At 47.0% G+C, this 26860-nt stretch overlaps 1 protein-coding gene across 3 annotated transcripts in view; it reads right to left on the bottom strand.

Annotated features, from left to right (window-relative positions):
* Positions 1-24919, bottom strand: part of MCF2 (MCF.2 cell line derived transforming sequence) — a 118702-nt gene extending 93783 nt beyond the window's left edge. For all 3 annotated transcript variants that reach the window (XM_065556724.1, XM_065556720.1, XM_065556719.1), the window contains exons 1-3: positions 24676-24919; positions 3632-3700; positions 2778-2892 (exon numbers count right to left, since the gene is read on the bottom strand). In XM_065556724.1, coding sequence (XP_065412796.1) covers positions 2778-2892; positions 3632-3700; positions 24676-24784 — 293 coding nt within the window. In that variant the 5' untranslated portion in view covers positions 24785-24919. The remainder of the gene's footprint in view (positions 1-2777; positions 2893-3631; positions 3701-24675) is intronic.
* Between the last annotated feature and the right edge of the window lie 1941 nt (positions 24920-26860).

Raw genomic sequence — 26860 nt, 5'->3', positions numbered from 1 at the left:
CCTTCATGCTTCAGCCACCATTCCAGGGGACATGCTTCCATGCTGATGATGTTCGTTAAAAAAATAGTGCATTAATTAAATTTGTGACTGAACTCCTTGGGGGAGAATTGTATGTCCCCTGCTCTGTTTTACCCGAATTCTGCCATATATTTCATGTTATAGCAGTCTCGGATGATGACCCAGCATGTTTGATTTACGAACACTGTCACTGCAGATTTGACAAAATACAAAGAAGTTACCAATGTGAGAGTTCTAAAAATAGCTACAGCACTCGACACAATTTAAGAATCTGAAGTGCCTTCCAAAATCTGAGAGGGATGAAGTGTGGCACATATTTTCAGAAGTCTTAAAAGAGCAGCACTCTTATGCGGAAACTACAGAACCCGAACCACCAAAAAAGAAAATCAACCTTCTGCTGGTGGCATCTGACTCAGATGATGAAAATGAACATGCATCGGTCTGCTCTGCTTTGGATCGTTATTGAGCAGAACTTGCCATCAGCGTGAAAGCATGTCCTCTGGAATGGTAGTGAAACCATGAAGGGACATATGAATCTTTAGCGCATCTGGCACGTAAATACCTCGTGACGCTGTTTACAACAGTGCCATGCGAATGCCTGTTCTCATTTTCAGGTGACATTGTAAACGAGAAGCGGGCAGCATTATCTCCTGCAAATGTAACCAAACTTGTTTGTCTGAGTGACTGGCTGAAGTAGGACTGAGTGGACTTGTAGGCGCTAAAGTTTTACATTGTTTTATTTTTGAATGCAGTTATTTTTTGTACATAATTTGACATTTGTGAGTTCAACTTTCATGATCAAGAGATTGCACTACAGCACTTATATTAGGTGAATTGAAAATACTATTTCTTCTGGTTTTTTCAGCGCAAATATTTGTAATAAAAAATAAATATAAAGTGAGCACTGTACACTTTGTATTCTGTGTTGTAACTGAAATCAATATATTTGAAAATGTAGAAAACATCCAAAAATATTTAAATAAATGGTATTCTATTATGGTTTAACTGTGCGATTAATCATGATTAATTTTTTTAATCGCTTGACAGCCCTAATCACAACGTTTTAGATTCCCTCGGGATACAAAGCATACTATTACTAAAGTTAAAAATCAAAAGAGGCTCTTAGAACCGTAGGAAGAGAAGAGAAGCAGGTAGTGTGACTCACTGCAAATAAAGTGCCAACTTTATGTTTGAATCATCATCAGTCTTATAGCCCTCAACAGGGCTTCACATGGAATAGGTCAAAAATACATCATATTAAATGTAATTTTATAACATTGTATGTATTTGCAATAATAGTATAGAACAGCAGATGTTGCATTCGGTATAAAATTCTGTGGAAATCAACAAGGTTGAGTAGTGGTCTCATATAGTCACATGTCACACCCCCTACCGACCAGAGAAGCATTACTGCTACTTTCAACAGACCCAGAAAAAACATCTTGCTGTGACATGGTTTCCATGAATGCCAAGTTTCAACCATCGCCTGATATGAAACTGCCTGGCAGTCTGTGAAGTGAAGACAGAAAAATCTGAGCAAAGTTTGAGAGAGAGAGAGAGGAGGAAGAAAGACAGGAAAAGGGAACGGGAGGTGAAAGGATATGAAGGAAAGTCAATGAGGAGAGAAGAGGAGTCGGGTGGGGAAGTAAAGCAGGAAGAAGCGGCAAGTAAGGGAAATAGCAGAAGAGAAATGACTAGAGATGGAAATGGAGCCTCCAATGAACTTGCAGCGGCTGGTTCACAACCAGAGACTGCAAGGTCTGTTTGCACATGCCCAACTCTACTAGAAAGGATGTGCTGACACAAGCCCTCTCTTGGAGGAACTGGTGGCCAGCTGGCACCACACTGGGAGTGCCACCTAATATCCCGGGACCCACACAACTATAACAACACTGTATGCAACCTAGCTGCACTGGGAGTTTTGCTCTATCAGCACAACTGTGATGAGGGTAGATGTAGAATGCAAGTCACTCAAGAATTAAATAGGCCACAAGAACCCAGCAATTCTTTGTCCTTGAGTTTGTGAGAAAACACATGGCACTTTTCCAGCACAGGGGTTGATGGCCACCTAGCTGTCTTCACCCTGCTCACTCTGTAGCAAGCAATTTGCCAAACTAGGTGAGAGAGAGTTAAAAAGAGATTAAGCATTCCAGGTAACTTCAACCCACCAGGCTCAGGAAGAAGAAATTGTTCAGATCCATTAATCCTAGCATAACTACCTTGTGGGACTGGTAGACTGTCAGCGAGTAAATGTTGCTACAGAAAAACAGTACTGGAAAACGTAGTACAGCACCAGGAGAGCAAGCATAATGATATGGGAAAGTATTCAACCAAATGGCTCTCGTTCCTTTAGTTATTTTACTTCTCAAGGTCTTGCTCTCTTTTTCCAAATTAACATACTCTCCACTTCCACGTGCAAAATATATCCCAAATTATTTGCCGGTGGCATATCATTTTTGAGTGCTGACACCCATCTAAGATTAAGCCAAGTGATTCCATTAATTATTATTGTCATCGGTAGGTTTATGAAACCAGCAGCCAATAGGGACAAAAATTGACTTTTTATTATGTAATTATTGGTATAAGAAATACCAGTGTAACACTCTGGCTTAACAACATGAGGCTTTGCAGGTAATTTCCTCCTTCTCTAACTAGCTTCATTCACAATGAGACAATTGTACCGCAGCTCACGTGTCCGACACCAGATCAGATGGGAGCCTCTGCCAACGAAGCATGAAAGCCGGAAGGCAGCACCGTACCTTGGGACCGAAGTTAAGTATGTTAAGACTTTCATTAGAACCTCCTCTGATGCTTCATGGAAATGGGAGTTTTCAGGAAACGTGATGATCCAACCGTTGTCTTTCCCTCGGCCACCTACAAGTAAAAGAACAGTGCTTGTCTGAACAGTTTGTCCAGAAACCACGCCAAGCCGTAAAAGCCCCAATTTAAAACAAAACACGCAGTCCCATAAGCCCAAGTAAGCTGACCCTGGCCAGCCCCAGGTCTCTTATTCCAGTGTGGACATACCCTAAAATCACTTTTGAAAATGGGACATAAGGGGTACTATTTTCAGTGGTACCTCTCTTCAGGCAGGAACGTTCTTAGTTTTTCATCTGATCCTTCCTGAGGAAAGGACCTGGGAACTGGCCCCTAAAACATTTCAGTATTATGGGCCAAATTCTACCTTGGGTTTCAAATGCTCATTTCCCACATAAGAGTTAGATCTATCAAAAGTATTAGATGCTGGGGGAGGGGAGGGTTAACCATATCAGCATACTTAGGATGTGACGGCAAAGAAGTCGGGGGAAAAAAGGGTTAATACTTGTAAACTGGCCACAAGCCTATAGAAATATATTCTATTTCAAAGCACCATACTTGATAATACTCTAAATGTTTGAAAAGTGGAATATTTTGTAGCATGGCTTGAGAAAGAAACCTAAGCTGGTCTTTCAAACTGCCACAATGTTTTATTAACAACACTGCTAGTGGCACCGGTGATGACCTGATGAATATTCTCCTGTGTATAGTATCATTTTGCCAAACAGTACATAGGTTCACACAGAGAATTAAATTACTTTACACAGAGAACATGGGGAAAGTTTACCATACTCACCAGAAAGAAACGCAAACTTTTTCCTCAGATCGTCACTGATGTCCTTTGCACAAATGGGAACTGTGGTTTCTAGCAAAAATAGCAACAACAAAACAACAAAATGCATCCATTAGTGGAGGCTTATCACTACTCCACTAAACTAAATATTTAAAAGGTCATACCTAAGAATGCAATATGCCTAGGTATATACATTTCTTAACTCATCAAGCGGATCAAATGCCACAATACAGCAGTAACTATCAGGTGTATTAATTATGTTAAAGATGACATGTGAGGGTGTGCTAATGCCTGTATTCTGCAGGACGTAGGGGACATTCGGAATGGTTTTTTGTTTGTTTTTTAAATAAGCTACAGTTACAGTTCCTGTGACAGTGTACCCCATAAGGCTTTATGGGGGGTGCTTATAAATGTAGGTATGACATAACTGGAATATGTTTTGTGCTGCCTGTGCCATGTAATACATCTCCATAAAGGTTATGGTCTACTATATCTATTCATCCTACCTGTACACATATATCATTTTCTACTTGAGGTTAAGAATATGGGCTGTATGCTGGCTTGGTTTCTAAGTAAGCTTTGGGAGGCATTTGGTCAGCTTCTTTAGGAAGGAATTCACCAGGTTAAGTACCTGATCAGGAAACACTTGGGGAACAATGCATCTTGGAATGCTCCAATCCACATAAGAAGTCTTCCTGGAGACAGGCAAGATACCATGTGGACAATGGCTTCGGCCTGTAAAGACTGAGTCATGCAGGGACATGTGACTTGCCCAGGTGACTCCAGAACTCCATCTTGGAGCTGGACTTTGCATAGGAGGGAGGAGGGGGGGTCTCTACCCACAAGAGAGAGTCTATTTAAACCCATGGGAGACCCTCCATTTTGTCTTCAGCTGGCTAAGGAAGGAGCCTCTCCACCCCCCCCAGGATACTTGAAGGGAACTGGAACAAACAACAGTAACTACAGGGGGTGTGAGTGATTGCTGGACCCAGGCTAAAAGGAGATTAGCCTGTAAAAGGGAGTATTCTGGAACTGGTGAGGAACTTATCTGTATTTAGTTTGATTAGACATAGATTTGTGCATTTTATTTTATTTTACTTGGTGACTTACTTTGTTCTGTCTGTTACTACTTGGAACCACTTAAATCCTACTGTCTGTATTTAATAAAATCACTTTTTATTTAGTAACTTACTCAGAGTATGTATTAATACCTGGGGGAGCAAACAACTGTGCATATCTCTCTATCAGTGTTATAGAGGGCGAACAATTTATGAGTTTGCTCTGCACAAGCTTTATGCAGGGTAAAACGGATTTATTTGGGTTTAGACCCCAGTGGGAGTTGGGCATCTGAGTGCTAAAGACAAGCAAACTTCTGTGAGCTGTTTTCAGGTAAACTTGCAGCTTTGGGGCAAGTGATTCAGACCGTGGGTCTGTGTTGGAGCAGACGGGAGTGTCTGGCTCAACAAGACAGGGTGCTGGAGTCCTGAGCTGGCAGGGAAAACAGGAGCAGAGGTAGTCTTTGCACTTCGGGTGGCAGCTCCCAAGGGGGTTTCTGTGATCCAACCCGTCACAGTTCCCTCATCTGCAGCATCCCCTGGTACTTCCCAGCACAGTGGGCTGCATGTTTCTGTTGGCAGCAGCCGTGTCAGAGAATGGTATATTGTGAAACATACAGGGCATTTTATAATGTCATGTTTCTTAATTCTGGAAAAATGAACGTACGCCCAAAGCAAATAAAACTCTGCAGTCAGCCAAGCTGTTTGCACAAAACACATTAGGAAGATTAGGGTTCTGATGCACGATGATTAGATTTCTAAAATTAAATAATAGAAAAAAAACTGCTATAAGCCATCTGTAGTGTACCATGACCCCGTGGGGGCCCTTTCTACACCTCAGCAGAATTTTATAACAGAGAGCGTGAGAGAGACAGAGAGAATGAACAAGGGTTTGTGTCCATTAGACTATTATCCCACAATGTATAATTTGTGATAGCTTCAAAATAAAATCACTCAATTTACACTGACTGAAGGTACTGGAAACTAATATTACTATATAATGTATGTCCTTGATAGTGTAAATATGATGATTTTAAACACACCTACCTGCCATTAAGTCTTTGTGCTTTTTGACAGTTAAGCTTAACTCTTCGATAAAACTCTGATTTCAGGGATTATTCTCTTGGCTGCCTGAAGTCCTGACATTTTGTCGCATTCCACTACCTCCTTGGCACACCGGGATCATTTCTTACTCTAATCCCTTTTCTGGCCGCAACCATTGCTTATGGTTTTTTATTTGAGTGTTTCCCCAGCATTCAGTTGCACACCTTGCGATTTTCACTCCCATTCACTTACATGTCAGTCGTAAAACTACTTATTTCAAGGAGACCCAGATTTAGCCCTATTCCTCTTGCTTACTCTACAGAGTTAATTTTTCTTCTGAGGGAATTCTGCGCACAATATTTTTAAATTCTGCACATTTTATTTGTCAAAATAACACAATACAATCACACCATTTTCAATTATTTGCTAACAAGAATTTGAAATGACTTACCAAAAGAATTGAAAATGGTGTGATTATATTGTTAGTGTGTTTCTGTGTTATTTTGACAAGTAAAATATGCAAAAGTTGAAAATTTTTATTTTTTTGGTGCTGAATTCCCTCAAGAGTACCAGGGTTCTGGCTGGTGCAATCTGAGTGCAGGCAGCTCGATGGAGAGTCTGGGTGCGGGGGGAGGCATCTAGGTGCACAGGGGCTCGGTGAGGGGTTCTGGGTGCAGGAGAGCCCAGGTGAAGGTGGTTAGGGCTCAGTGGGGTGGGGAGGGATCAAGGTGCAGCTGGTTGGGGCTCAGTGGGGTGGGGGGCTCCTGATGCATGGGGTGAGGCTCAGTGGGCTGGGGGTTAGGGAGGTTTAGTGGGGGGCTCGGTGGGGGAGTTCCAGTGTGCGGGTGTGGGACGGGTTACTTACAGGGAGCTGCTCCCCCGTCCACCATATCCCCTTGCATCCAGATCCCCCTACACCCAACCCCCCCGCTGAGCTTCATCCCCCCCCCACACTCAGAACTCTCCCTACCAAGCCCCTCCTGCAGTGCAGAGCTTCCTGCAGCCAGAGGAAGTTTCTGGGGATTGATCTGAACCAGCCCCAGCTGCTCTGTGCAGGATGGGAAGGGGGAGGGGGAACTCCATCTCCATCCTCCTCCTCCCCCCACCACCACCCCGCCCAGCCAAAACTAACATCCCTGGGCAGCCAGGGCAGCCCAGATCTCCTTCTCCCCCCATTGATTTACCTCTCCCCCGACTGCCCAAACAGACACATCTGAGCTGCTGGGGAGGGGTGAGTGAACACTGGTGTAGCTTCTCTTTGCTTCCCCACCCCCACAGAAACCATTTTCTGCAAGGAAGCAAAGGGAATCTCTGGGGGTGGGGGAGTCAGCATTTTTCTGCTGCTGTGCAATGGTGCAGAATTTCCCCAGGAGTCGTTAATCAACTTCCTTTAGCTCAACTCAACTAGCCCTCTCAGCTACCCTGATGTACTTAATGACAGGGGTGCCAGATTGCCTTTCTTCTTCTTTGCCTTCACTTTGACCCATCAATCAAGGTCAGCAGCTCTTGTTCTTCATCTCCACGCGTTCTTGCCAACTGTGTCGTCCAACCTGAGGCCAACCTTCTTCATGTCCTCCTTCACCATTTCAAACCACCATTTTCTAGGTCTTCCTCATGGTCTTTGTCCCTTGACTACTAGCTCTTGTTCTCTCTGGCCAACATACCCCACATCTTGTCTCACATGACCCAGCCATGTCAATCGATATGCCCTCAGCTTTTCTGTGACAGGGGATAGCTGCATCATGGCTCGTACCATTTCATTGGGTAGCTTTCGTCTTACCCAGCGTCCACTTTAGCAGTCTGAAGTCACGGTTGTTCTCTCTTCCTCATTGGCGATCATTCTGACCCATACATTATGGCTGGCCTAGTCATGATCTTATATACTTTGCTCTTTAGTTTACTTGGCATATTCTTACCACAGAGAATTCCCATCAGCTCCCTCCATTTACACCAAATGCTCTTCATGCGGCTCCTAACGTCCGCATCCACATTCCCATCATGCCTCAACCCTGAACTGAGGCATTTAAATTGTTGCATAGACTTCAACTCGATGCCAGCCTATTTTACTGACTTCTCGCTGTCCCTCTCAATGAAGCATTGCGGGTATTCAGCCTTTTGTCAGCTGATTCATAAGCTATTTCCCTCTAATGCCGCCTTCCATAGTTCTAGGTCCTTGTCCAGTTCATATTTCTCGTCACAGCACAACATAATGTCCTGGGCGCAAAGCGTGCTCTACGGAGATGATCTCCTAATCTCCTGCATCAATATGCCCTTTCTAATCACAAATAGGAATCGCCAATCCTTGATATAGAGCTACCCTGGCAGCGAATGACTCCCTGCAGCAGCAGCTGCTTCTCACTACCGTGTGCTACCCTCGTACACGTGCGTGATAGTCTCAGTGTACGTCTCCGGCAGACGGCATGACCCCAGGCGTCACCAGAACAATTCTCTAGGCACTCTGTCATAAGCTTCACAGCTTCCAAATCCTCTGTGGTTCTTTGCCTAATCTTAGCTAATCTATATACTCCTTTCTCCCGCTCCTTCTTAAGTGGTCCTGCACATAATACTTTCAATGCCTGACCCTCCGTTTTTGCCACCGCTCTTTTGACCATTTTCTTTACCAGCTTGCAGTCCATTCTTGTTCTCTGCCATCATTTAAAGCTTTCCTGCTCCTCCTTCACTGCCGTCAGCACATCACTGGATCACCGCCATGTTGCCTTGCCATGAAATTTCCCTTCTTTCATTAGTGCACAAGATGCCTGTGGCCAAGCTGTAATACACGTGGGTATTTCCCCCCAAAGCCTCGTTGGTATCACTGGTCGATTTGGTCATTGTCCAACTTCCGCAGAACCTCATCCTTCAATCTGAGATTAACTTCACTACCCACAAGCCTCCAGAACTTTATCATTTGTTCCCCAACTTGTATTTTGTTCCCCATTAGTCTTTTCACCCAGAAGTACATTACAAGCAATGGGTTTCAGAGGGGTAGCCGGGTTAGTCTGTATCAGCAAAAATAACGAGGAGAGACTAACAAATTTATTTGGGCATAAACTTTTGTGGGCTAAAACCCACTTCATCAGATGCATGGAGTGAAAAATACAGTAGGCAGGTATATATATTACAGCACATGAAAAGATGGGAGTTACCTTTCCAAGTGGGGGGTCGGTGCTAATGAGGCCAATTCAAACAGGGTGAATGTAGCCTATTCCCAACAGTTGGCAAGAAGGGGTGAATATCAACAGAGGGGAAATTACTTTTTGCAGTGCTAACGAGGATGGATGTGGCCCATTCCCAACAGTTGACAAGAAGGTGTGAATATCAACAGAGGGGAAATTACTTTTTTGTAGTGACCCAGCCACTCCCAGTCTTTAGTCAGGCCTAATCTGATGGTGTCCAGTTTGCAAATTAATTCCAGTTCTGCACTTTCCCCTTGGAGTCTGTTTTTGAAGTTTTTTTTGTTGAAGAATGGCCACTTTTAAGTCTGGTACTGAGTGTCCAGGGAGATTGAAGTGCTCTCCTACTGGTTTTTGAATGTTATAATTCTTGATTTGTGTCCATTTATTCTTTTGTGTAAAGACTGTCCGCTTTGGCCAATGTACATGGCAGAAGGGCGTTGTTGCTTTGCACTCTTGTCACCCAGGATCACTTTATATAAATGTGAGTGACTGTAAAAAGACTCTGTCCCTTTCCCAAAGAGTTTACAGTCAAAGGCCTCGATAGTACAGTCAGATCCACATGTACAGGGATCAGGACCCCACAGGACCCTTGCCTAACAGGACCCCTTGTTAGGCAAGGCACATGCAGATAAATGAATGCAGCGTTTGCCTGCCTAATGACATCAGTAAATACAAATGCAGGACTTGTGTGTGCACTCACAGTTACGGGCTGTCTTCACTGTCAAAAAGATGCATTTTCCCACCAAGATAGCTAATTTGCTATAAAAGTCTAATGGAGACAAAGCACAGGTCATTTTTACCTCACTGTAGCTAGTCAGGGTCAACCCTATACCCCACACCTAGGGATTGCCTTTTTCGCAGTAAAGACATAGCCAAAGGACCGGGGGCGGCTCTATGTATTTTGTCACCCCAAGCACAGCAGTCAGGCGGCTTTCGGCGGCATGCCTGTGGGAGGTCCGCTGGTAATGCAGATTCGGTGGCATGCCTGCGGGAGGGCTGCTGGTAACACGGTTTCAGCGGCATGCCTGCGGGAGGTCCACCGGACCCACGCCTTTGGTGTCCCCGCCACTGAATTGCTGCCGAAACCGCGGGACCGGGGGACCTCCGCAGGCATGCCACTGAAGGCAACCTGACTGCCACCCCCCGCGGCTTGCCACCCCAGGCACGCGCTTGCTGCGCTGGTGCCTGGAGCCGCCCCTGCAAAGGACATTGTGTGAAAAACTGGCCCACAGAATAAACGACTGTGACAATAAAATAGAAAGCACCAAAAGATTTACAATAAATGCACCCTTTGTTTGCCTGCATTTAGGAATAGGGGCAGAAAGGGTGATTTATTAATAGCTCGCAGAGAACACTGTTTAGCAATGGGGAGTTAACCTTAGGGTGGTAATGAAAGCACTTATTTTAAAAAAAAAAAACCGTCTTTCCAAGTCAATGTTTAATAGGAAGGAACTTATTTATCAGTTTGCATTCTTACCAGAGTAGAGACAGGTTACAGTGGATGAAGCAACTCGCTCCTTCCCACTTTGAGTTGTGCAAATTTTCTTGAGAATTTTTTTCACTGAAAATGCATATTTGGGCAACCAAAACATTCTGGTGAGTTCGTGTCAAATTCACCAAATTGTTTTGGTCAAAAAGAAGGGGAAAAAAGAATTCTGAAACTCTGAAACATTTTGCTACATGTTCTAAATTAAAGGTTTTGATTTTTTTCTTCAAAACAACTTTTCGTTTTGAATTTTACTTCCACTTAAATAAAAAAAAGTTTAAAAACTTCAGAACCAAATGAAACTTTTCATGTGACCCAAAATGGTAAACTTCCTAGTTTTGCCAGAAAATTTAAAAATATGTATATATATTTTGGATCAAACTGCAACTCCTCTCCCCCCCCCCCCCCCCCCCCCCCGATTCAGCCAAGATTTGCACAGCTCTATTCCCACTGACATTTAGATTGTTCTTTTCCTCCAAGCAGGGCTGACCTTAGGGAAAATGGCAGCCCGGGCAAACTTGTATTTTGGCGCCTTTGGCCCCCGTGGGCACGGTGACCCCCCGCATTGCCCCAGCCTCCCATGGGATCCTCAATCTGCTCCCCCCAACTCCTGCACTGTGTCCCCATTACCCCAATCCCTGCACCCCCTCCTGCGCCCACATGGGGAAACTGACCTGGATGCTTGGAGCACATAGTGCTGCTCCTCGCTCCCCACTCACAGCCCCCTGGGGGAGCATGGAGGAATGTTGGGGGCGAGGGGTAAGCAGCATCTGTATGTCATCACTTGCCCCCCCCCATGTTTCTCCACCAGGAGGGGGTAGAGAGAAATCTGGATGCCCCCCACGCGGCGCTCCCCTGCCAGACAGGAGCAGTTTCTCACTAACTACGCCGGCAGTGCCTCTGCACTGCCATATGACACCCCCTTGACCATAGCGCCTCTGGGCAGTTACCCGGGAGGCCTACCCCTAAGGCCAGCTCTGCCTCCAAGAGAAATATCTGTTATCTGAAAAGCGCATGGTTCACCAGCAGCTGTACTGTTAGCAGGTGCCAGCCTGCCCACTCTTGTGCCTTTCCCACCTGCCAGCCTCCTAAAGATCAGCTATGCTACAGGACAGTAACTGGAGAAAAAAACATCTATTTTAAACCACAATCCCTGATAATGAAGGCTATTTAGCACTAGGGGCTTGTATTACTGTAGGGCCTTCCAGTCCCAAATGAGCTTACAACGCTGTCGTGCTAGGCACTGTACAAACACATACTAAGAGACCATCCTTGACCCAAACAGTTTACAACCTAAATACACGAGTCAGACCAACAGTGGTAAGAGAAAGAGTTCCCTAGAGTCAGAGGTGGGACTAGAACCTACAACTTCTGCCCCCCACGTCAGTGCCCTACCCACTGGACCACATTGCCAATAAGTTGAAAGCCACTTTTTACCTTCAAAGCATTGTGCAGACACTAACCAATCAATCTTCACAACACTCTCGGAGATACAACTTAAGTGACCACTTAAAGCCACATACACAAAAGTATGGGTGGCCTCGTGGGGGAGAGGGGCGGAGGAGAGGAGGGATATGGCAAGAGTAGCAGGCAGCGGGGCCTTCTGGGAGTGGAGTGGAGAAGAGGAGAGTCGCGGCCAGCCACAGGGACCTCCGGAGGGGGGAGTGGAGTGGAGAAGAGGAGGGACTCACCAGGCAGCGGCAGGTGGTGGGGGCCTTGGGGAAGGGGTGGAGCAGGGATGGGAAGAGGCAGAGGGCAGGCAGGGCCACCACAGTCCAGGTATATGGCAGCAGGCTTAGCCTCCCCTGGCTTATTATACCCACCACATATGACACTAAGGATAGGGAATCTTTGTCAGAGCCAGGTTTGGAACTCAGCAGTTCCTCGCTAACACCTTGCCTTCCTCTCCAGCAACACTTTATTCACTTACATGTTAAGTCTGTTTACAGGACAAAAGCTACTCCTCGCTGTCCATGGGGGCAGCTGAACTCACTAACAGCTAGCGTAACCAACGGCTACACCAACGCTGCACGAAAGAGAGTGCCTCTCCCACCTTGGCTCAGCGTAGCCAAGGACAAGCAGCAGCAGAATCACTTGTGGGAAAGTTAGGGAGATGGGGAGAAGAATCAGGGATTTTGTTGAGTGTCCGGCAGCTGTGGGAAAGGACAGCAGACGAGAAGGGCCCTAGAGCTGAAGATTCAATGGCTGGGAGGGAGTTTGAGTTGCGACTCATGCTTAGGAGTCAGGGTTGGGGGTAGGCTCAGCGACTGACAGTGCTGGAGGCCCAGATTTTCAGAAGTGACTAGCATTTTTGGGTTTCCCACTCAAGACACCTCAAAGGCGCCTCACTGCCAGAGGGCGGGTACTCAGCGCTTTCTGACAATCAGGCCATTTTAAGGTGTCTCAACTTGACCACCCAAAACCAGTTACTCTTGAAAATCTTGGCAGCTAAGCGTTAGGCACTTATGGGAGTACACTCCCTTGCAGAGCCTTAAGGGTTAAGGGAAGTCAATGGCTAGACAAAAAAATATACAAATGAGAACACCACCCTTTTGGTAAAGGTCAAAGCATAACAACTTAACGATCACATTCCCATTGCAGTTGTCACATCGCCAGCTTCCCTCTCTCACTCAGTTTGCATTCCTCACCACATTCACCTTCCTGGGCAAATACTAGGAAAAATAAAGGCCTGGCACCCAATTCACCCTGCCTAAACCACACCAGGTAGACATCTGCTCTCAGATGGACCGTATCAGAGCAGTGCAGATACAAAACTGAACCTAAAAACAATACCACCTAGTAGAATCCTTTATCCTGTCGTATCTCACACGGTTTTACACACCAGACTGACGTCCATACCAAGCAGGTATGACTTCCACTTTTAAGGTAGCATCTAAAAACTTACTCAGAACTGGAGGGTAGATTGCCTGTAATAACATTTTACTCTTCATTTTTATATGCATACCCAGCTGAACATATACAAAATCGCTCTGGAGCCATTGCTGCATTCAAGGAACAGAAGCTGAAAGATTCCTCTGCCAACAGGATTGTTGCTACAACACAGGGTTTCTGAGAATGTGTGAAGTCAGGCGGGGGAAGGAAGGGGAGCACGGCAGGGGGGGGGGCGGGATTGAGCCTTTACTCCTCAGCCGGAGAGAGAGAGAGAGAGAGAGAGAAAATATGAATCCGTAGTTAAGAGAACACTGTTGAATCTATTTCTGTCCTAGCTGGTTGGTTTTGTGCAGCCCAGAATCTTCGGCTGAGTCCTCTTCCCTTTTGACTGTACCCCGGGCTGGATTTTAGGATTTGTACAAATCAAGGCTGTGAGAACGATGCCCATTCTTAGAAATCTTTCTTTTCAGGATGATCAAAGTCCATCTGTCCAGGTACTTAAAGCAAACTACACGGTTAATAAGGAGCTAGCTTCTGAGCCTTAACTCTCTCTGTTCACATACATAGGCCCTCTGGCTTCATTAATATCCTTTTTAAAGGGTTCCCTCTCCCATTGTTTTCTTTCCTTTCTGAACTTCGCTGTAGCCCACACCATCTGTAAACAGCAGCTGCCCCACACACCTGCCAGGCTGACACAGTAACTCATTACAGGTTTATGATATTGATCAAGCGTTCTTTGGAACAACCAAGCCAGCTCTAAATGTATTTAATTGGAAAGGAGTAGAACCGTGTTTTATTTGAAGGCTGCTGCAACACTGTGGGAAGCTATAATAGAGAGACATTAAACCATGAAGATAACTCCTTGATCATTCCCTGCTTGTGCCTGCTCTGAAGAGGGAATATTTGTCTGGTGGTCAGAGGAGCCCGGGAAATGGGATCATTGCATCCTATTACCCCTTCTCTCACTGTATCAGCTTGGGCCAGCCACTTAATTAACCATGCTCTGCCGTAGTTTAGTCATCTGTAAGCCTTCCCTGCCTCAGAAGGCTCCTGTGAAGTTACTGATGTCTAGAAAGTGCTTTGAGGCCACCACATGAATGATACTATGCACATGCAAAATATTATTGCTTCAAAGGCAATGCGCCTGCCAGAAAAGACTATGCATTTTGCCCAGCGTGCAAGGCAGAAGCTAGTTATTTTAAACTATATACTATCTAGACAATCTATGCAACGTCCTACACTGAATTGCACACGATTGAGAAAATCTACGCAGGATGTTAAAAACGTACTGTGTTAAATAGGAGAGCAGTTCTTTTCCTAGCCTGCAGGGAACCCATGATGCAGGCGTGCTAACACAAGCAGGCAGCTGTTTCTACTGCCATGTACTCCAGGCTCAAACTTTGAACCACGGTGGTACTAAACTTTGTGAAGAACACAACACGCACACAGTGCCCTGGAGGCTCAGAACGCACCGACACCCACTGCCTAGATGTCAGTTCTGCCTGCACCTCCTCTGCCTCCATCTTCTCCCACTCCTGGCCATGCGGCTGCTTCCACCCCAACCTTATGGTTGGAACTAGGTCCACTCTGTTCCTTGAAACGCAACTGTATTACTAAGCTGACCACCTCACTTTTGGGGCACTTTCCTGCGTTTAATCTCCTGCACCAGGCTTGTTTGGGCTAGATGCATGTGCAGTAGTTCAGGTACCTGCTGTGGCAGGGACCCTTGAAGAACTATAGAAATAAACACACACATGGCATATGCTTCAATGACACTCCTGTCAAACAGGTGTGAGCAGGACGTGTGCCCTGGTTATCATCATGCAGGAGGAGGGCAGAAAGCTGCCCATATTTCCATAGGCATCTTATTTTCAAGGCCTAAACTCTCTATTTTAATATTCTGTTTTTATTAATACTCCTTGGAATATGGGACCTATCTTATTTACAATAGGGTGTAGGCTAGTGACCTGAGCACATGGCTGGTAGCCAGGAACTCCGTCATCCCTAGCTCTGAGACTGACTTCCTTTGTGACCATGAGGCAGATCACTTGTCTTCGCTGCTTCGGTTTCCCCATTTGTAAAGTGGAACAATCCCAGGCCTCTCAGGGAGGTTGCTTGACATTCTATTTCTGACACAGTGCTGTCTTAGCCCCAAAAGACCCTCAAGTTTTAAAACAGCCCAACCTCCAGCCATCAGGCAGGCATGGACTATGCGGGTTCGTGAACGTGTAGGATGATGGGCCCTGTCAGAGTTTCAATCAAAAGGTCTGTGCTTAGAACACAGGTGTGAAATAAAATTACATTAGACTCTTCTGGGCAATTGGATACAAACAGGTTTCCTTAACCCACCAGACCTGTTTGTCTGTAGCTGGCAAAGGACTTCAGAGCTCAAAGCTGCGGTCTGGCCAGATCTGTGCTCCAGCCTTATGTCCAGCAGGGAAACTATCTCAACTCCTTGATTAGGATCTCCCTTCACTCCTTAAAGGGTGTACGTCTAATCTGCATTGGCATCCAACGTATACAGCATCCTTATTGTGGGGAGGCAGAAGGAACTCCACAGTTAAGGCTGCAACTGAGTTTGCATTATGAACTCCCTAAAATCCACAAACAAATGGGAACATTAGCCTCCAAATCAGTAGGTGAGGTCTGGGGTGGAGAGAGAATGTTTCTACCAAGTTGGAAGCAAGATGGCTCACGGGGGTTCTGTGACAGCAGCAGAAGAGAGAGACGGGGTGGCATGGAACAAGTGACCTTTGGGATGCTAGGCAGGAACTCATGGTGGGAGGAGCTTGGGGAGTCTCCCAAAGAACCATGTTTTGATTTTAGTTACACTGAATTCACCCAGAGCAACTTGGTGTCAATAGCCTTACCCTGGATTTACACCAGTGTAATTGGGATCGTAGTCTGGCCACAGAGCTTTAAAACTCTGGGCCGCTTCACCCCACGTAATGCACACACACATACGACAGGGATGGACACCCGAGAAAGGCATGGATTTTATTAAGCAGATCCCTCTCTTACCTACAGTGAAAAGGGGATTATTACACAAGTTTGGCACCCACAATTGTGGGCCTGTTTGCACGCACAATTGTCGTTGCATACAATTACTGTAATGAGCCATTTGCAACAGCAGTTACCTGAGCTACGCATCCACTTGCAGTAAACGCATGCACAAATAGGCACCAAACAAGATGCACAGTGGCTCACCTAAGCCCCAATCCTGCAAAAACGTACACACCTGCTTAACTTCCCACACACACAGCTAACCCCACTAAAGTCACTGGGGCTACACAGCTGAATAAATCCGCACAGGAACGGGGTCCTAACGCATTAAGGAGAAGTCTTATATATCCATTAAAAAAAAAAAGAATATGAGAACAATTATTGCTATTTAATTCAGAAGTGATCAGAAATTCAACGGCTGCTATTTTATTCCAAAGTATCGCAGCCGTTCTCTTTACCAAACTACAGTAGCACAAAATATATGGTAAAATATTGATGACACGGTCTCAGTAGCTCTGAATGCTGAAAACACTGCCTGCCTGATAGCAGATCCTGCTATAGCCGTCTCTACCTGCGTTTACAGTTCGCAGGCTGCAGTGCCCCAGGCTATATAACATCTGTAACCCTTGCAAGTAACATTCAAAAAGAATTTCCAGTCTTGAGTCTGAAAGCCTAATTATAGCAAATTAAAACCAGATTTTCATTAGCAGGCAAAGATTAGCAATTAGATAAATTAGAAAAAATGATTTTGGATATTAAAGATATACTTCATCAATGCTGGGAAAGCCAACAAGCACCATCGGCTGGTTCTGTCAAAAATACCACAGCAAACCGCCATCTGTCACACACTAATTGAAGAGGAAGATCCGTAAAACTCAGGAATCGCTGACAAAAGAAAACTGGCTCATAATCTACTCTGCAACCACACAATGTTCAGGCAAATCAACCCCCAGGAAAGGTTAACACACGCCCCGCACCTTCCAAGTCAGTCTAGACACTACTTTCTAATGGGCCAGATTGTGCTCATGGTTCCCCGCCCACCGCCCCGCTGAAGTTAAAACCACGCTCACACGGTTGTATGCATGTAGCTGCTGAGGAAAATCAGGTTTTCAAATGCCGCGCAAGGGGCTTTTCACCACGTGGCTCCCATTGGCTTAATCGGTGATGCCATCCCGGAGCATATAAATTGGCCTCTACCAAGTAGCCCCTAATTGACGGCATTGATGGCAAGATGGGGCAGAGCTTTTACTGCACCGAGTGGGAGTCTAGTATCCACCACAGCCTACCTCTCCCACCATGGCTGCGTACCCAGCCAGGAGCCATTATTACCCACACCCACCAGCTAGGAGAGAGTCACTGGTCAACCAGTTGCCCTCCTCTCCACCCCTCATGTTAGCCTCCAGCAATTAGGAGAGAGCTACTATCAAGACAAGGAGACCCAATCCAGGCCCATTACCAAAGAGGACCTGCTCACCACCCAACCAGTCACCTCCAGCCAAAAGAGCAGAAGATGGCCTGCTGTCCTCACTGCTGACAGACGAGACCATAAGACAACCTGTCTGCCACCCTTTCTGCTGCCAAAGACCTGCTGCTAGGTAGGGAAGCACACAGTGGAGTAACAAGGTGGCTCAAGGGCCGCAGGGCGGGGAAGTGCGTGGCACACAGGGATGTGTCTCCGACTGAGGTAGATGTTTACTGAGGGAGCCCCTTACTGAAACGTTGGCAACGCCTCACCGGTCATCAGCTTTCCATGGGATGCTGAGTTCTGTGGGGCGCTGGGAGTCAGACAAGGCCTGCAGAGTTGTAGCAGCTGAGCACGGGGTGCTCACTAGGACTTAGGTTCTCCAACAAATGCAAAAATACCAGCAGCAAAACAGCCTCAGTAAAGCGTGCCGGCTTCCCAGGCAGACCCAGCCTTAGGATGGCAGCAGGCAGTCCATCATTCTGAGGTGGTCCAGTCGCAGTCCATAAAGCCACCCCGATTACCACCGAAGCACCCTGCAGGGCACACAGCGCCCGTGCGAGGACTGAAGAGGGCAGCATTCCTTACATTCTCTGCGGAAAGGCACTCCCTGCGGTGTTTGCCTCCAAGAAGTGGCACGGAGGGAGAGCTCGGAGGAGCCTCCTGCTGGCCATATCCCCTTGAGGCCATGAAGTAGCACCAGCTCAACCAGCCACCTCGCCATCAGAACAATAGCAACGGCATTTTGCCCCATCCCTATGCAGGGGCATTGTGGGGGGAAAAGAACTCCCTGGCTCCTTTCTCCACTGCAAATGCACCTCCACAAGACACAGCAGAATACTGCACCTTCACCTATGAATACTTCGTCCTCCTAGCTGTTCATCCTACCTCCCATGCCCTGATGTCTAGATCACCAAGACATCTGGGGAACAGACAGCACATCATTTTCACACAGATGGGGAGCCATACCATGGTTTCACGTATAAGGGCACCAACCTCTGTAGGACGCAGTGCCTGAAGTAAATGGTAACTTCTAATAATACTTTGCACTCTTACAGCCTTTCATCCATGGATAGCAAGGCACCTCACATTCCTGAATAAGCCTCACAACAGCCCTGTGAGGAAGGAAAGCATTATCACCTTTTTACAGAGTGGGAAACTGAGGCAGAGAAATTAAGTGATTTCTCCAGGCCACCCAGCACCGGTCTAACACTTGACATTGTTGTTGTGTTTTAACAGCTGTTCACTAAGCTGGTTGGAAATTCTAGTGTAGACGCAATATGAACATTTGTTCCTGGACACAAATACTTCTCGCTAATCATTCCCAGGTTGCAACCTGGGGTTCAGTAGAACTGACGATAAGCTTCTGTGCCCTGTCGAGGCTAGAATTTATACTTGTGTTAGTGAACATGAGAGAAAGCAGAAGTAAGAATTCAAGCGTAAACACTGGCAGTCTTCCAGTGGGTGAGTCATGCATTGATTCCTAGACCTCTTCTGTTAGAGCAACATCCAACACGCTGATCTATGTGTGTCTAACCAGACTAGCTCTCTGTCTGCACCCACCCTAACGCCAGCTGAAAATTGGGAACGTTAAAAGCCAAGTCAGCCAGGTATGGATTTATGTTTAACAAAAGAAATGCAATAAAAGTTTCTCAACTCCCACAGTGCACATTCATACTCACCCCCAGTAAATAGTGGGGGCATTAAAAAAACTTGTACTGAGTTTTTTACATTAAGCTTAAATCAAGGTCTGAGCTTCAGCCAGCTTTTAACTTTCCTCAATTTCCAACTTCAGTCGGTCTGTGCTTAGGAAAGACCCAGGAGTGAGACTAAAGATGTTTTCCCAATCAGCATACAGCTGTATTTCCAAACAGGCTTTGGGGAATATGCTTAGCATCTGCCCTCACCATGCACCATTATAGCCAAATTATCAGCTTCCAAAGCAAATCAAATTCACCACAAGGTAATTTAAAAGAGGGCTGCAGAACCAAAGAAGAGCGAACAAACATCAATAACTTTTCACATCTTCTTCAATCTCTTGCAAATCTTTCTTCTTTTAGGCCAAATTCCAGCTTTGCATATGTACAGGTAACAACCTCAGTGGGAGATGCAGATGCAAGGCAGAGGGTTTAAGGATAAATCCTGGAGCCTAATTCACTTGCAAACTTGGGAGCAGCAGCGTCGAAGTCGATGGAGTGATGAATTCCCTGCCCTTAGCCCATGTACCCTGTAATAATGGGAAACTCAATTCTGCAGCAAGGCCCCCAGTTTCTGGGGCAACGTGGAAATTCCACAGCAGATTAGGATAAATTCAAAAGCAGAGGTTTTTATTGAATTGAAAATGAGGAATACCATCACCCCTTGCTGAGCAGTAGCAGATGTCAGGACATCTTAGGTTAGTTTCCTGCTGAAGGAGGAATCAGACGTGGCGTCTGGGTATAGTCTTGTGTTACTTGTTTATTTTACATCATATAGCCCTTGAACAGAAGTAGTGACAAACACCCCACGGCCAATTGGAATCTCTGCCAAAACACCAATGTCCGGTTTGCACAAAGCAACTCTACCTCTAGTTAGAGAGGTTAAGGCAGAAGGAAACTTCCTTGATGCTTGCCACAGCGCTCCCAAACAATTATATCTCACACACAAAAATACAAGCATTTCTTCAGAGACTGAACACTACTTACACACTAAGAAAAGGAACTTGAAAGACTGCGTAGCAGAGCCAAATGGTGACTCCCACCACGACAATAGAGTCGGTGCAGGGTTTTCACACTGAACTGACTTCCTTCGCGCAACTCCTAAAAAATCTGCAGGGTATTGAAAATTTAACTGATCACGTACAACATTACAGAAATTGTCAGGGAAGAATTTGGAGGCTTGGGCAATTAAGTAGGTGACCCTTGAGAAGACAATTTAGGACAATTTTGAAATAATTAGCAGTGTTGACATTTGTCATCTTGCGGTTTCAGAGTTAACTCGCTGAAACACCTGAGAATCCACCACTTTCAGCATTGTTTCAGGCTGTCTACAGACATTGTCTGCAGACAATGCTACATCAGTTTACGCTGTGTTGTTGTAGGGCTTTCTTCTGAACCGCAAGGGCCAGAAACAACTCTATTTAAAAAAGGAAGGGGCACTGGAACCCAATTCTGTATCAAACTCTGGAGCTGGGGAATAAAGTAATCTTAAAGCCCTGGTTAAAAATGCGGCATTAGTCTGTTACTCTGACTCAAGAAGCAAACACAGCAGAAAAAGTAGAGGCAACGTTTTCCATGAGAAACAGTGGAAGCTCCCTGTTTCAGAGCATCATGCAGATTAGAGGCAAAGGTAGACTCTGACAATACTTAAGTCAATTACCCTCCCCCATTCCACTTTATATTTCAGATTACCTCCTTCCCACACAGCCCTGCTGTCATTTCACTTTTCTTATGGTAAACGACTGATAAATCATGAAATTGCAGGTATAGAAACTGTGCTTTATGCGAACGGAATGCATCCTATGTACTGTTTAAGATTCCTGCACAACTATTTCTCCTGTGGTCCTCGTTGGGGCTGCAGCTCCTTGAATGGCTTCGAGTGATGATAATATTCATTTTCTGGAGGTCATTACATAGTAAGCTTGTATTCTAACAGTTCTCAAATAATATCTCCTATAAACATGGCTGTAAACACGTTACGCCAGGGTTCTCACACTGAGGGTCGGGACCCCTCAGGGGGTCATGAGGTTATTACCTGGGGGGTCGCCAGCTGTCAACCTCCACCCCAAACCCTGTGTTTCCTCCAGCATTTATAATAGTGTTCAATATATAAAAATGTGGTTTTAATTTATAGGGGGGGGTCGCACTCAGAGGCTTGCTATGTGAAAGGGGTCACCAGTACAAAAGTTTGAGAACCACTGCGTTACGCCCTAAAAAGACCGAAAGGACATTTGTGTGTGTGTGTTGTATATACACGCAATGTTGCCAATCCTCATGATTTTATCACAAGTCTCATGATATTGGATGTTTTCCTTGAAACCTCAGCACTTGCAGTCAAGCAATTATGTGAGAATCTCAGTTTTAATTTTTTTTAAAAGTTGCTAGCCCTTGTGGTTGGGGAAAAGTGCTTAAAATGTATCCCAAGGCCAGGCTAAAAAACCTCAGAAATTATGGGGTGGGGAAGAATCCCACATTTATTATCTTTTTAGAAATCTCATGATCTGGAGTGGAGGCTGACACGATTGTTTTAACACTGAGAGCAGGCAATACTGCCCAAATCATGGCCCCAGACCTGCAACTGGACCCACACAAATTCATCCTTGGTCCTGTGTCGCGTCCCACTGACTTTCCAAAAGCAGGTGTAAAGGTCCGGCTGCACAGAGCGGAATGCAGGATTGGGACCCGTGTTACCGGAGAGCGATCTGTCCAGTTTCCCCAGACTTCATGTACATAGCGTGGAGAATTTATGCATCACCGCTGCACTCATGCCCTTATACTCACGCTGCCTGTCTAAAGCCCAGTCCTGCTCTGGCTTCAAGAAAATAGAAGTTTTGTCATTGACTCAACAGGAACAGGATCAGACTCTATAGAACTGTTCTGTTTTCATTGCACATTCCCACAAACAGCATCCTTTCCTTGCTCATGCAAGTGTTCCTTTGCAGCACCAACCAAACTTCTCCTACAGAACCTAATCATCTGTCCCTATGTTCTCCAATACAAAAATCCAGCATCATAAATTCAGCTACGTTATGCAAAGGAGTCGAGACCATCAGAATTAGACGGTTAGATCCTTGTGTTAGAGTGTCTTCTTATGTGCCAGGCATGGCTCCAAGCACAGAGATGGCCCTTAAGCGATAATGAATAACATGTGCCTTCAGTTCTGGGACTAGGTGTTCTGTGTGTCACTCACGGGGAAAGCAGTGCCCATAGGCCCTGACCCTTTCCCCTGGGTAGCCATTAAAGGATTATGCTGAAAAGAAATAAAATCTCCCCCTTAAGCAAACCCGTGGAAGGTTTATTAGCAGATTATACAATCACAAAAGCGTAGGACTGGAAGGGACCTCAGTAAATCATCTAGTCCAGTCCCCTGCACTCAGTGCAGGACTACAAAATAACTAGAGCTGTCAAAGGGAGTTCTGTAAAGGCACAAAGGAAACCCATGGCCTAAAGTTACTGGGTCAAGTCACACCTGCTTTTCATCAGTGTAGCATGTCCACATTACAGGTTTGCACTGGTGTAACATCATCGATGTAGTCAGACCAGTACATTCTTGAATGGAGACCAGGCCTAAGTGACTCAGGAAGGGCAACAAGCAAGGAAAACAAGCAATCGTACACAATTTTATACACATCTGCTGCTTTTTTTAAAATACTGTAAATAGATCAATCAAGAGTTGATCATGCCCAGCTGCCGTTCAACCTACCCATCAATAACTGGCTGACCTGGAACCATTCTGAAGGTTCGGTGCAGCAATTTGTAAAATGCTGATGGCTCCTATTACGTGACTACGCCAAACATGCAAATGACTCGGAGCCTGCATAATCAATGTGAGGTTTGGCATGGCACATCGCCGCCAGTCACAGAGGTTCCAATACAAGTCATAACTTTCTGACCATCACGGGTTCTACTAGCAAATAAACTGCAGCCTGATTTATACCCCCGACGCCCACCAGAAGCATAAGGCTGGGTACTGCAAGTACTAACAAGAGGCATACCGCAGCAATACTGGCCAATGGAAACCCGACAAAGTGGCTAGCATCCGATCACACGCTTTCGCTTATTAAAAGGAACCGGAATACTTTGTATTCCTTTCCGACAGTGTTCCCGCAACAAGAGAGGGCATGTCAGGGGCACAACGGGAAGCAAAGATTACTTTAAAAATAAGACACCCTTCTACATGCATAGTGCAATCCATCAAAGCAAGTGTGATTCAGTGTCTTAAACAACAACCATACAGCACTTACAATGAAACCTACTGGAGACTTCTAACAAGAATTTACTTTAGTGATCTGTCTGCCTAGTATTTAGGTCCCAGTTCTGTAAAGAGCTACACGTGTTTGACATTATGCATCTGAATAAAGTTAAGCACGTACATAGGTGTATTCAGGATCCTGGCTTTAGAGTACAAGGCCCCAGCTATTTCCCCCTGGCAACTTGTACAGTTGCAAACATTCTGTCAGCAATTACATCGCACACCTGTTTCTGAAGTGGCACCTCCATAGATCCACTGGGTGCAAGGAGCAGGGTATTTGGAAGGCATAAGGCTGCAATACATTTATTTGTCAGCAAGGTGAAGATGCAGAAGTTTGTCTCTTCTGCTTGGTAAAAAAAATCAGTTAAAATCAATCTTTATGATGCATGTTTGAAGGCATGCTCTAAATTAGGCAGGAAAATTGCTGCTGGACAGAAGAACTAGGTGAGGAAGAAAAAACAGGCTGGGGCAAGGAGACTGTGGGCTGCGGGTGGGGTTGGGCTTCCAATATGAAGATGGTTATTTCTGGTTCTCTTTACAAAATATATATTTTTAAAACACCCTCTTTTCATTGGAGTTTAACAATATACCCTCCCCCCCCCCCGATGTTTTCACACCTCCCCTCTCCAAGCCCCCTGCCCGTCAGGGAAGGTCAGGCTCCCCCGGTGCCAGCACCCCAAACAGTCACATAAGCAATCCCCATGAGTGGTATTAAAGCTCCTGCCAGGTTTGGGCTTGGACTGCTTCAATCCCTGGGTGTAAGGAGCGAACAAACCGGGCAGCGAGGGACTCGCCTCCAGCAGCAACAGCCCCATGACCCCGGCCACCCCAGGGAACTTTTTTTTGCCAGGCGGGACCCCAGCCTACCCCGCACGGGGCTGGGGCGCAGGGAAGAGCAGTCGGCTCCTCGGGGGGCTGAGGAGAAGCAGGGATCCCCCGGCGGGTGCGGGAGAGCCGGGGAAGGGGAGCGGGTCACTTACCGGCGACGCTGGAGTGGAGGCGGGCGGCGGCTTGCAGCAGGCAGTAATAACGCTCCATTTCCACCTCGGAGATCCGGGTGCGCTCCGGCGCGGGGCGCGCCAGGGCCATGCCCGAGGCCGGGCGCTCCGGCGCGGGGTGCGCCAGGGCCAAGCTCTGCGGGGAGGGGAGGCAGGTGACTTGGTCCCCGCTGCCAGCCACCCGGTCTCCCTGCTAGCGCCGGGCTGGGCTCCCCATGCTCCTCCCCAGCCGGGAGCCAGGAGAAAGCCGGGATCGCCCCTGAGAGTCGCTCCCCGGCTCAGCCTGGCCCCTCGCCTCCGCAGCGGGCAGCGCCAGCCCCGGGCCGAGCCGCTCCTCCTGCGCTCCGGGCAGCCTGGCCTGCACGCCCAGCACTGCGGAGCCGCCGGCTGCCCTGCTAGCCCGGCAGGGCCGCTCCCTCCAGCCCGAGCGCACGGGACCTTGGCTGGGGGCGGCTCGGGCACACCTCGCCCGGCTGCTCCAGCGGCTGGGGAGGGTGCCGTTCCTCCTTCCCCGGCGCCTCCCGGAGGGGCAGGGGGCTAAGCCCGGACCCCAGCCCTGCTCTGGCGCTGCCTCCCTGGCTCGCTGCTGCGCTCAGGGCGCAACGGGGCTCTGCGCGCACGGGGTGGCCGGGTGGGGAGCAGCCTTCCCCGTGTACCGCCCAGCGGGAAGGGGAGAGTCTGGTACGCGAGCCAAGCTGTGCCATCGCCAAGGATGGGGACCCCCCTCTCTCTGCAGAGGGTAGAAGGCAGCAGGGACATGCCCTCCACACCAGCTATTCCTCGCCTGGCAGCGAGCACTGGCTTCCCAGCCAGCGGCTGGTTCTTGCCCCTGCTCTAAACTAGGCAAGTTCCCCCAAGGGTGAAATCAGGGGGAGTTTTGCTAGTGGCTTTAGAGGGGCCAGCAGTTCACCCCACGGCTTTATCAAAGCTATTGCCTGTGAGGGGACTCTGCTGTCCGGGTGGGCTAAGAGCGTGCACCTCCGAGTGCTAATGTCCTGTGAAACTTCACAGCCTGCTGCTAGCCACCAGCCTTTAATACCAAGCCCCCTAGCTCGGTTATGAGCTTGGTTATTGGAAGAAGGGTGTGTGCGCTAAATGTCCAGTAAACTTAAGTCTCCTGGAAAATAACACAACAGGATTTGGTTGATGGCCACAGCTGCCCTGACCTGCCTCAATGGGCCTCAGCCCTTCCTAGAGAGAGCCTTTGGGTCTGAGAAGGTAGTTGAGTCACCTCACCCTAACTCTTCCTTCTGGTTCTCAGCTGAGGCCGTCAGCCAGAAAGCCAGTTGCCACCTGGCCACCAGCATCAAAGCTATGTCATACCACCCACTGCATCTGAAAGCAAACCTTGCACTTCCCCCCACTGCTGCCTGGAACCCTGCACAGTCACTTGGTCAGCTCAGGCTTGAAGTACCTCTTCCCTGTTAAGGCCATTGGCCCAAGAATGATCTACTTGCCACTGTGTGAAATCATCCACACCTGATGCCCCAAGTTGGGCCCTTTTAAGTTAAACTTTGCAGAAGTATCTCAGCTGCTGGAAGGGTCAGGGTCAGTTCATGGACAATACAAATAATACTATTCCATCCCTTGCTGCTCCTTCCTATCTACATTTTCAAAGCACCATGTTAGATTTGTGCTAGAATTTTGTGCAGCTCTGGTTAAAACCAAAGTCTTTTCGTGTTTGCTAGCAGAGCTCCAGCAGTTTCCTGAAACAAAGCCGGCGCAGAATTGTTTGGGCCCAGCAGCGTGTTAAACCAGGCTGGAGCGTGACTTGGGCTGGTGGAGCAGCTGCAGTGTGCTCTAGCAGTTAGGGCTGACCCCTGTCAGCCTCGGTTATCAGATGTCAATGGCAGCTCATGCAGATCAGAGGCTACTGTGAGGGGAAACTCAGCCGCAAAACAGCTGTTTTTAATTATGTTGCTTTCACATAAAACCAGCGGTAGCCTGGCCCTTTGCCTTCCAGCATTCAGGGCTAGTCATCATTTAGACAGGCTATTAGATTAGGGTGTGAACTCTGGCAAGAGTCGTATGTACAGTGCTTCCGGGGTTGCTTAACATTTGTCTAATTTTATAAGAAAAATTTCCCCACAAATGTCGTCGTATAGTTACCAGTTCAACCAATGCTTTCTCCTTGTTTCTAACACAGCAGCTGCCAGCCTGGCTGTCT

Source organism: Chrysemys picta, chromosome 9 (genome assembly GCF_011386835.1).
Source record: "Chrysemys picta bellii isolate R12L10 chromosome 9, ASM1138683v2, whole genome shotgun sequence".
Classification (NCBI taxonomy): domain Eukaryota; kingdom Metazoa; phylum Chordata; order Testudines; family Emydidae; genus Chrysemys; species Chrysemys picta.
The sequence above is the reverse complement of the archived record's forward strand: the minus strand, read 5'-3'. Positions and strand labels throughout refer to the sequence as shown.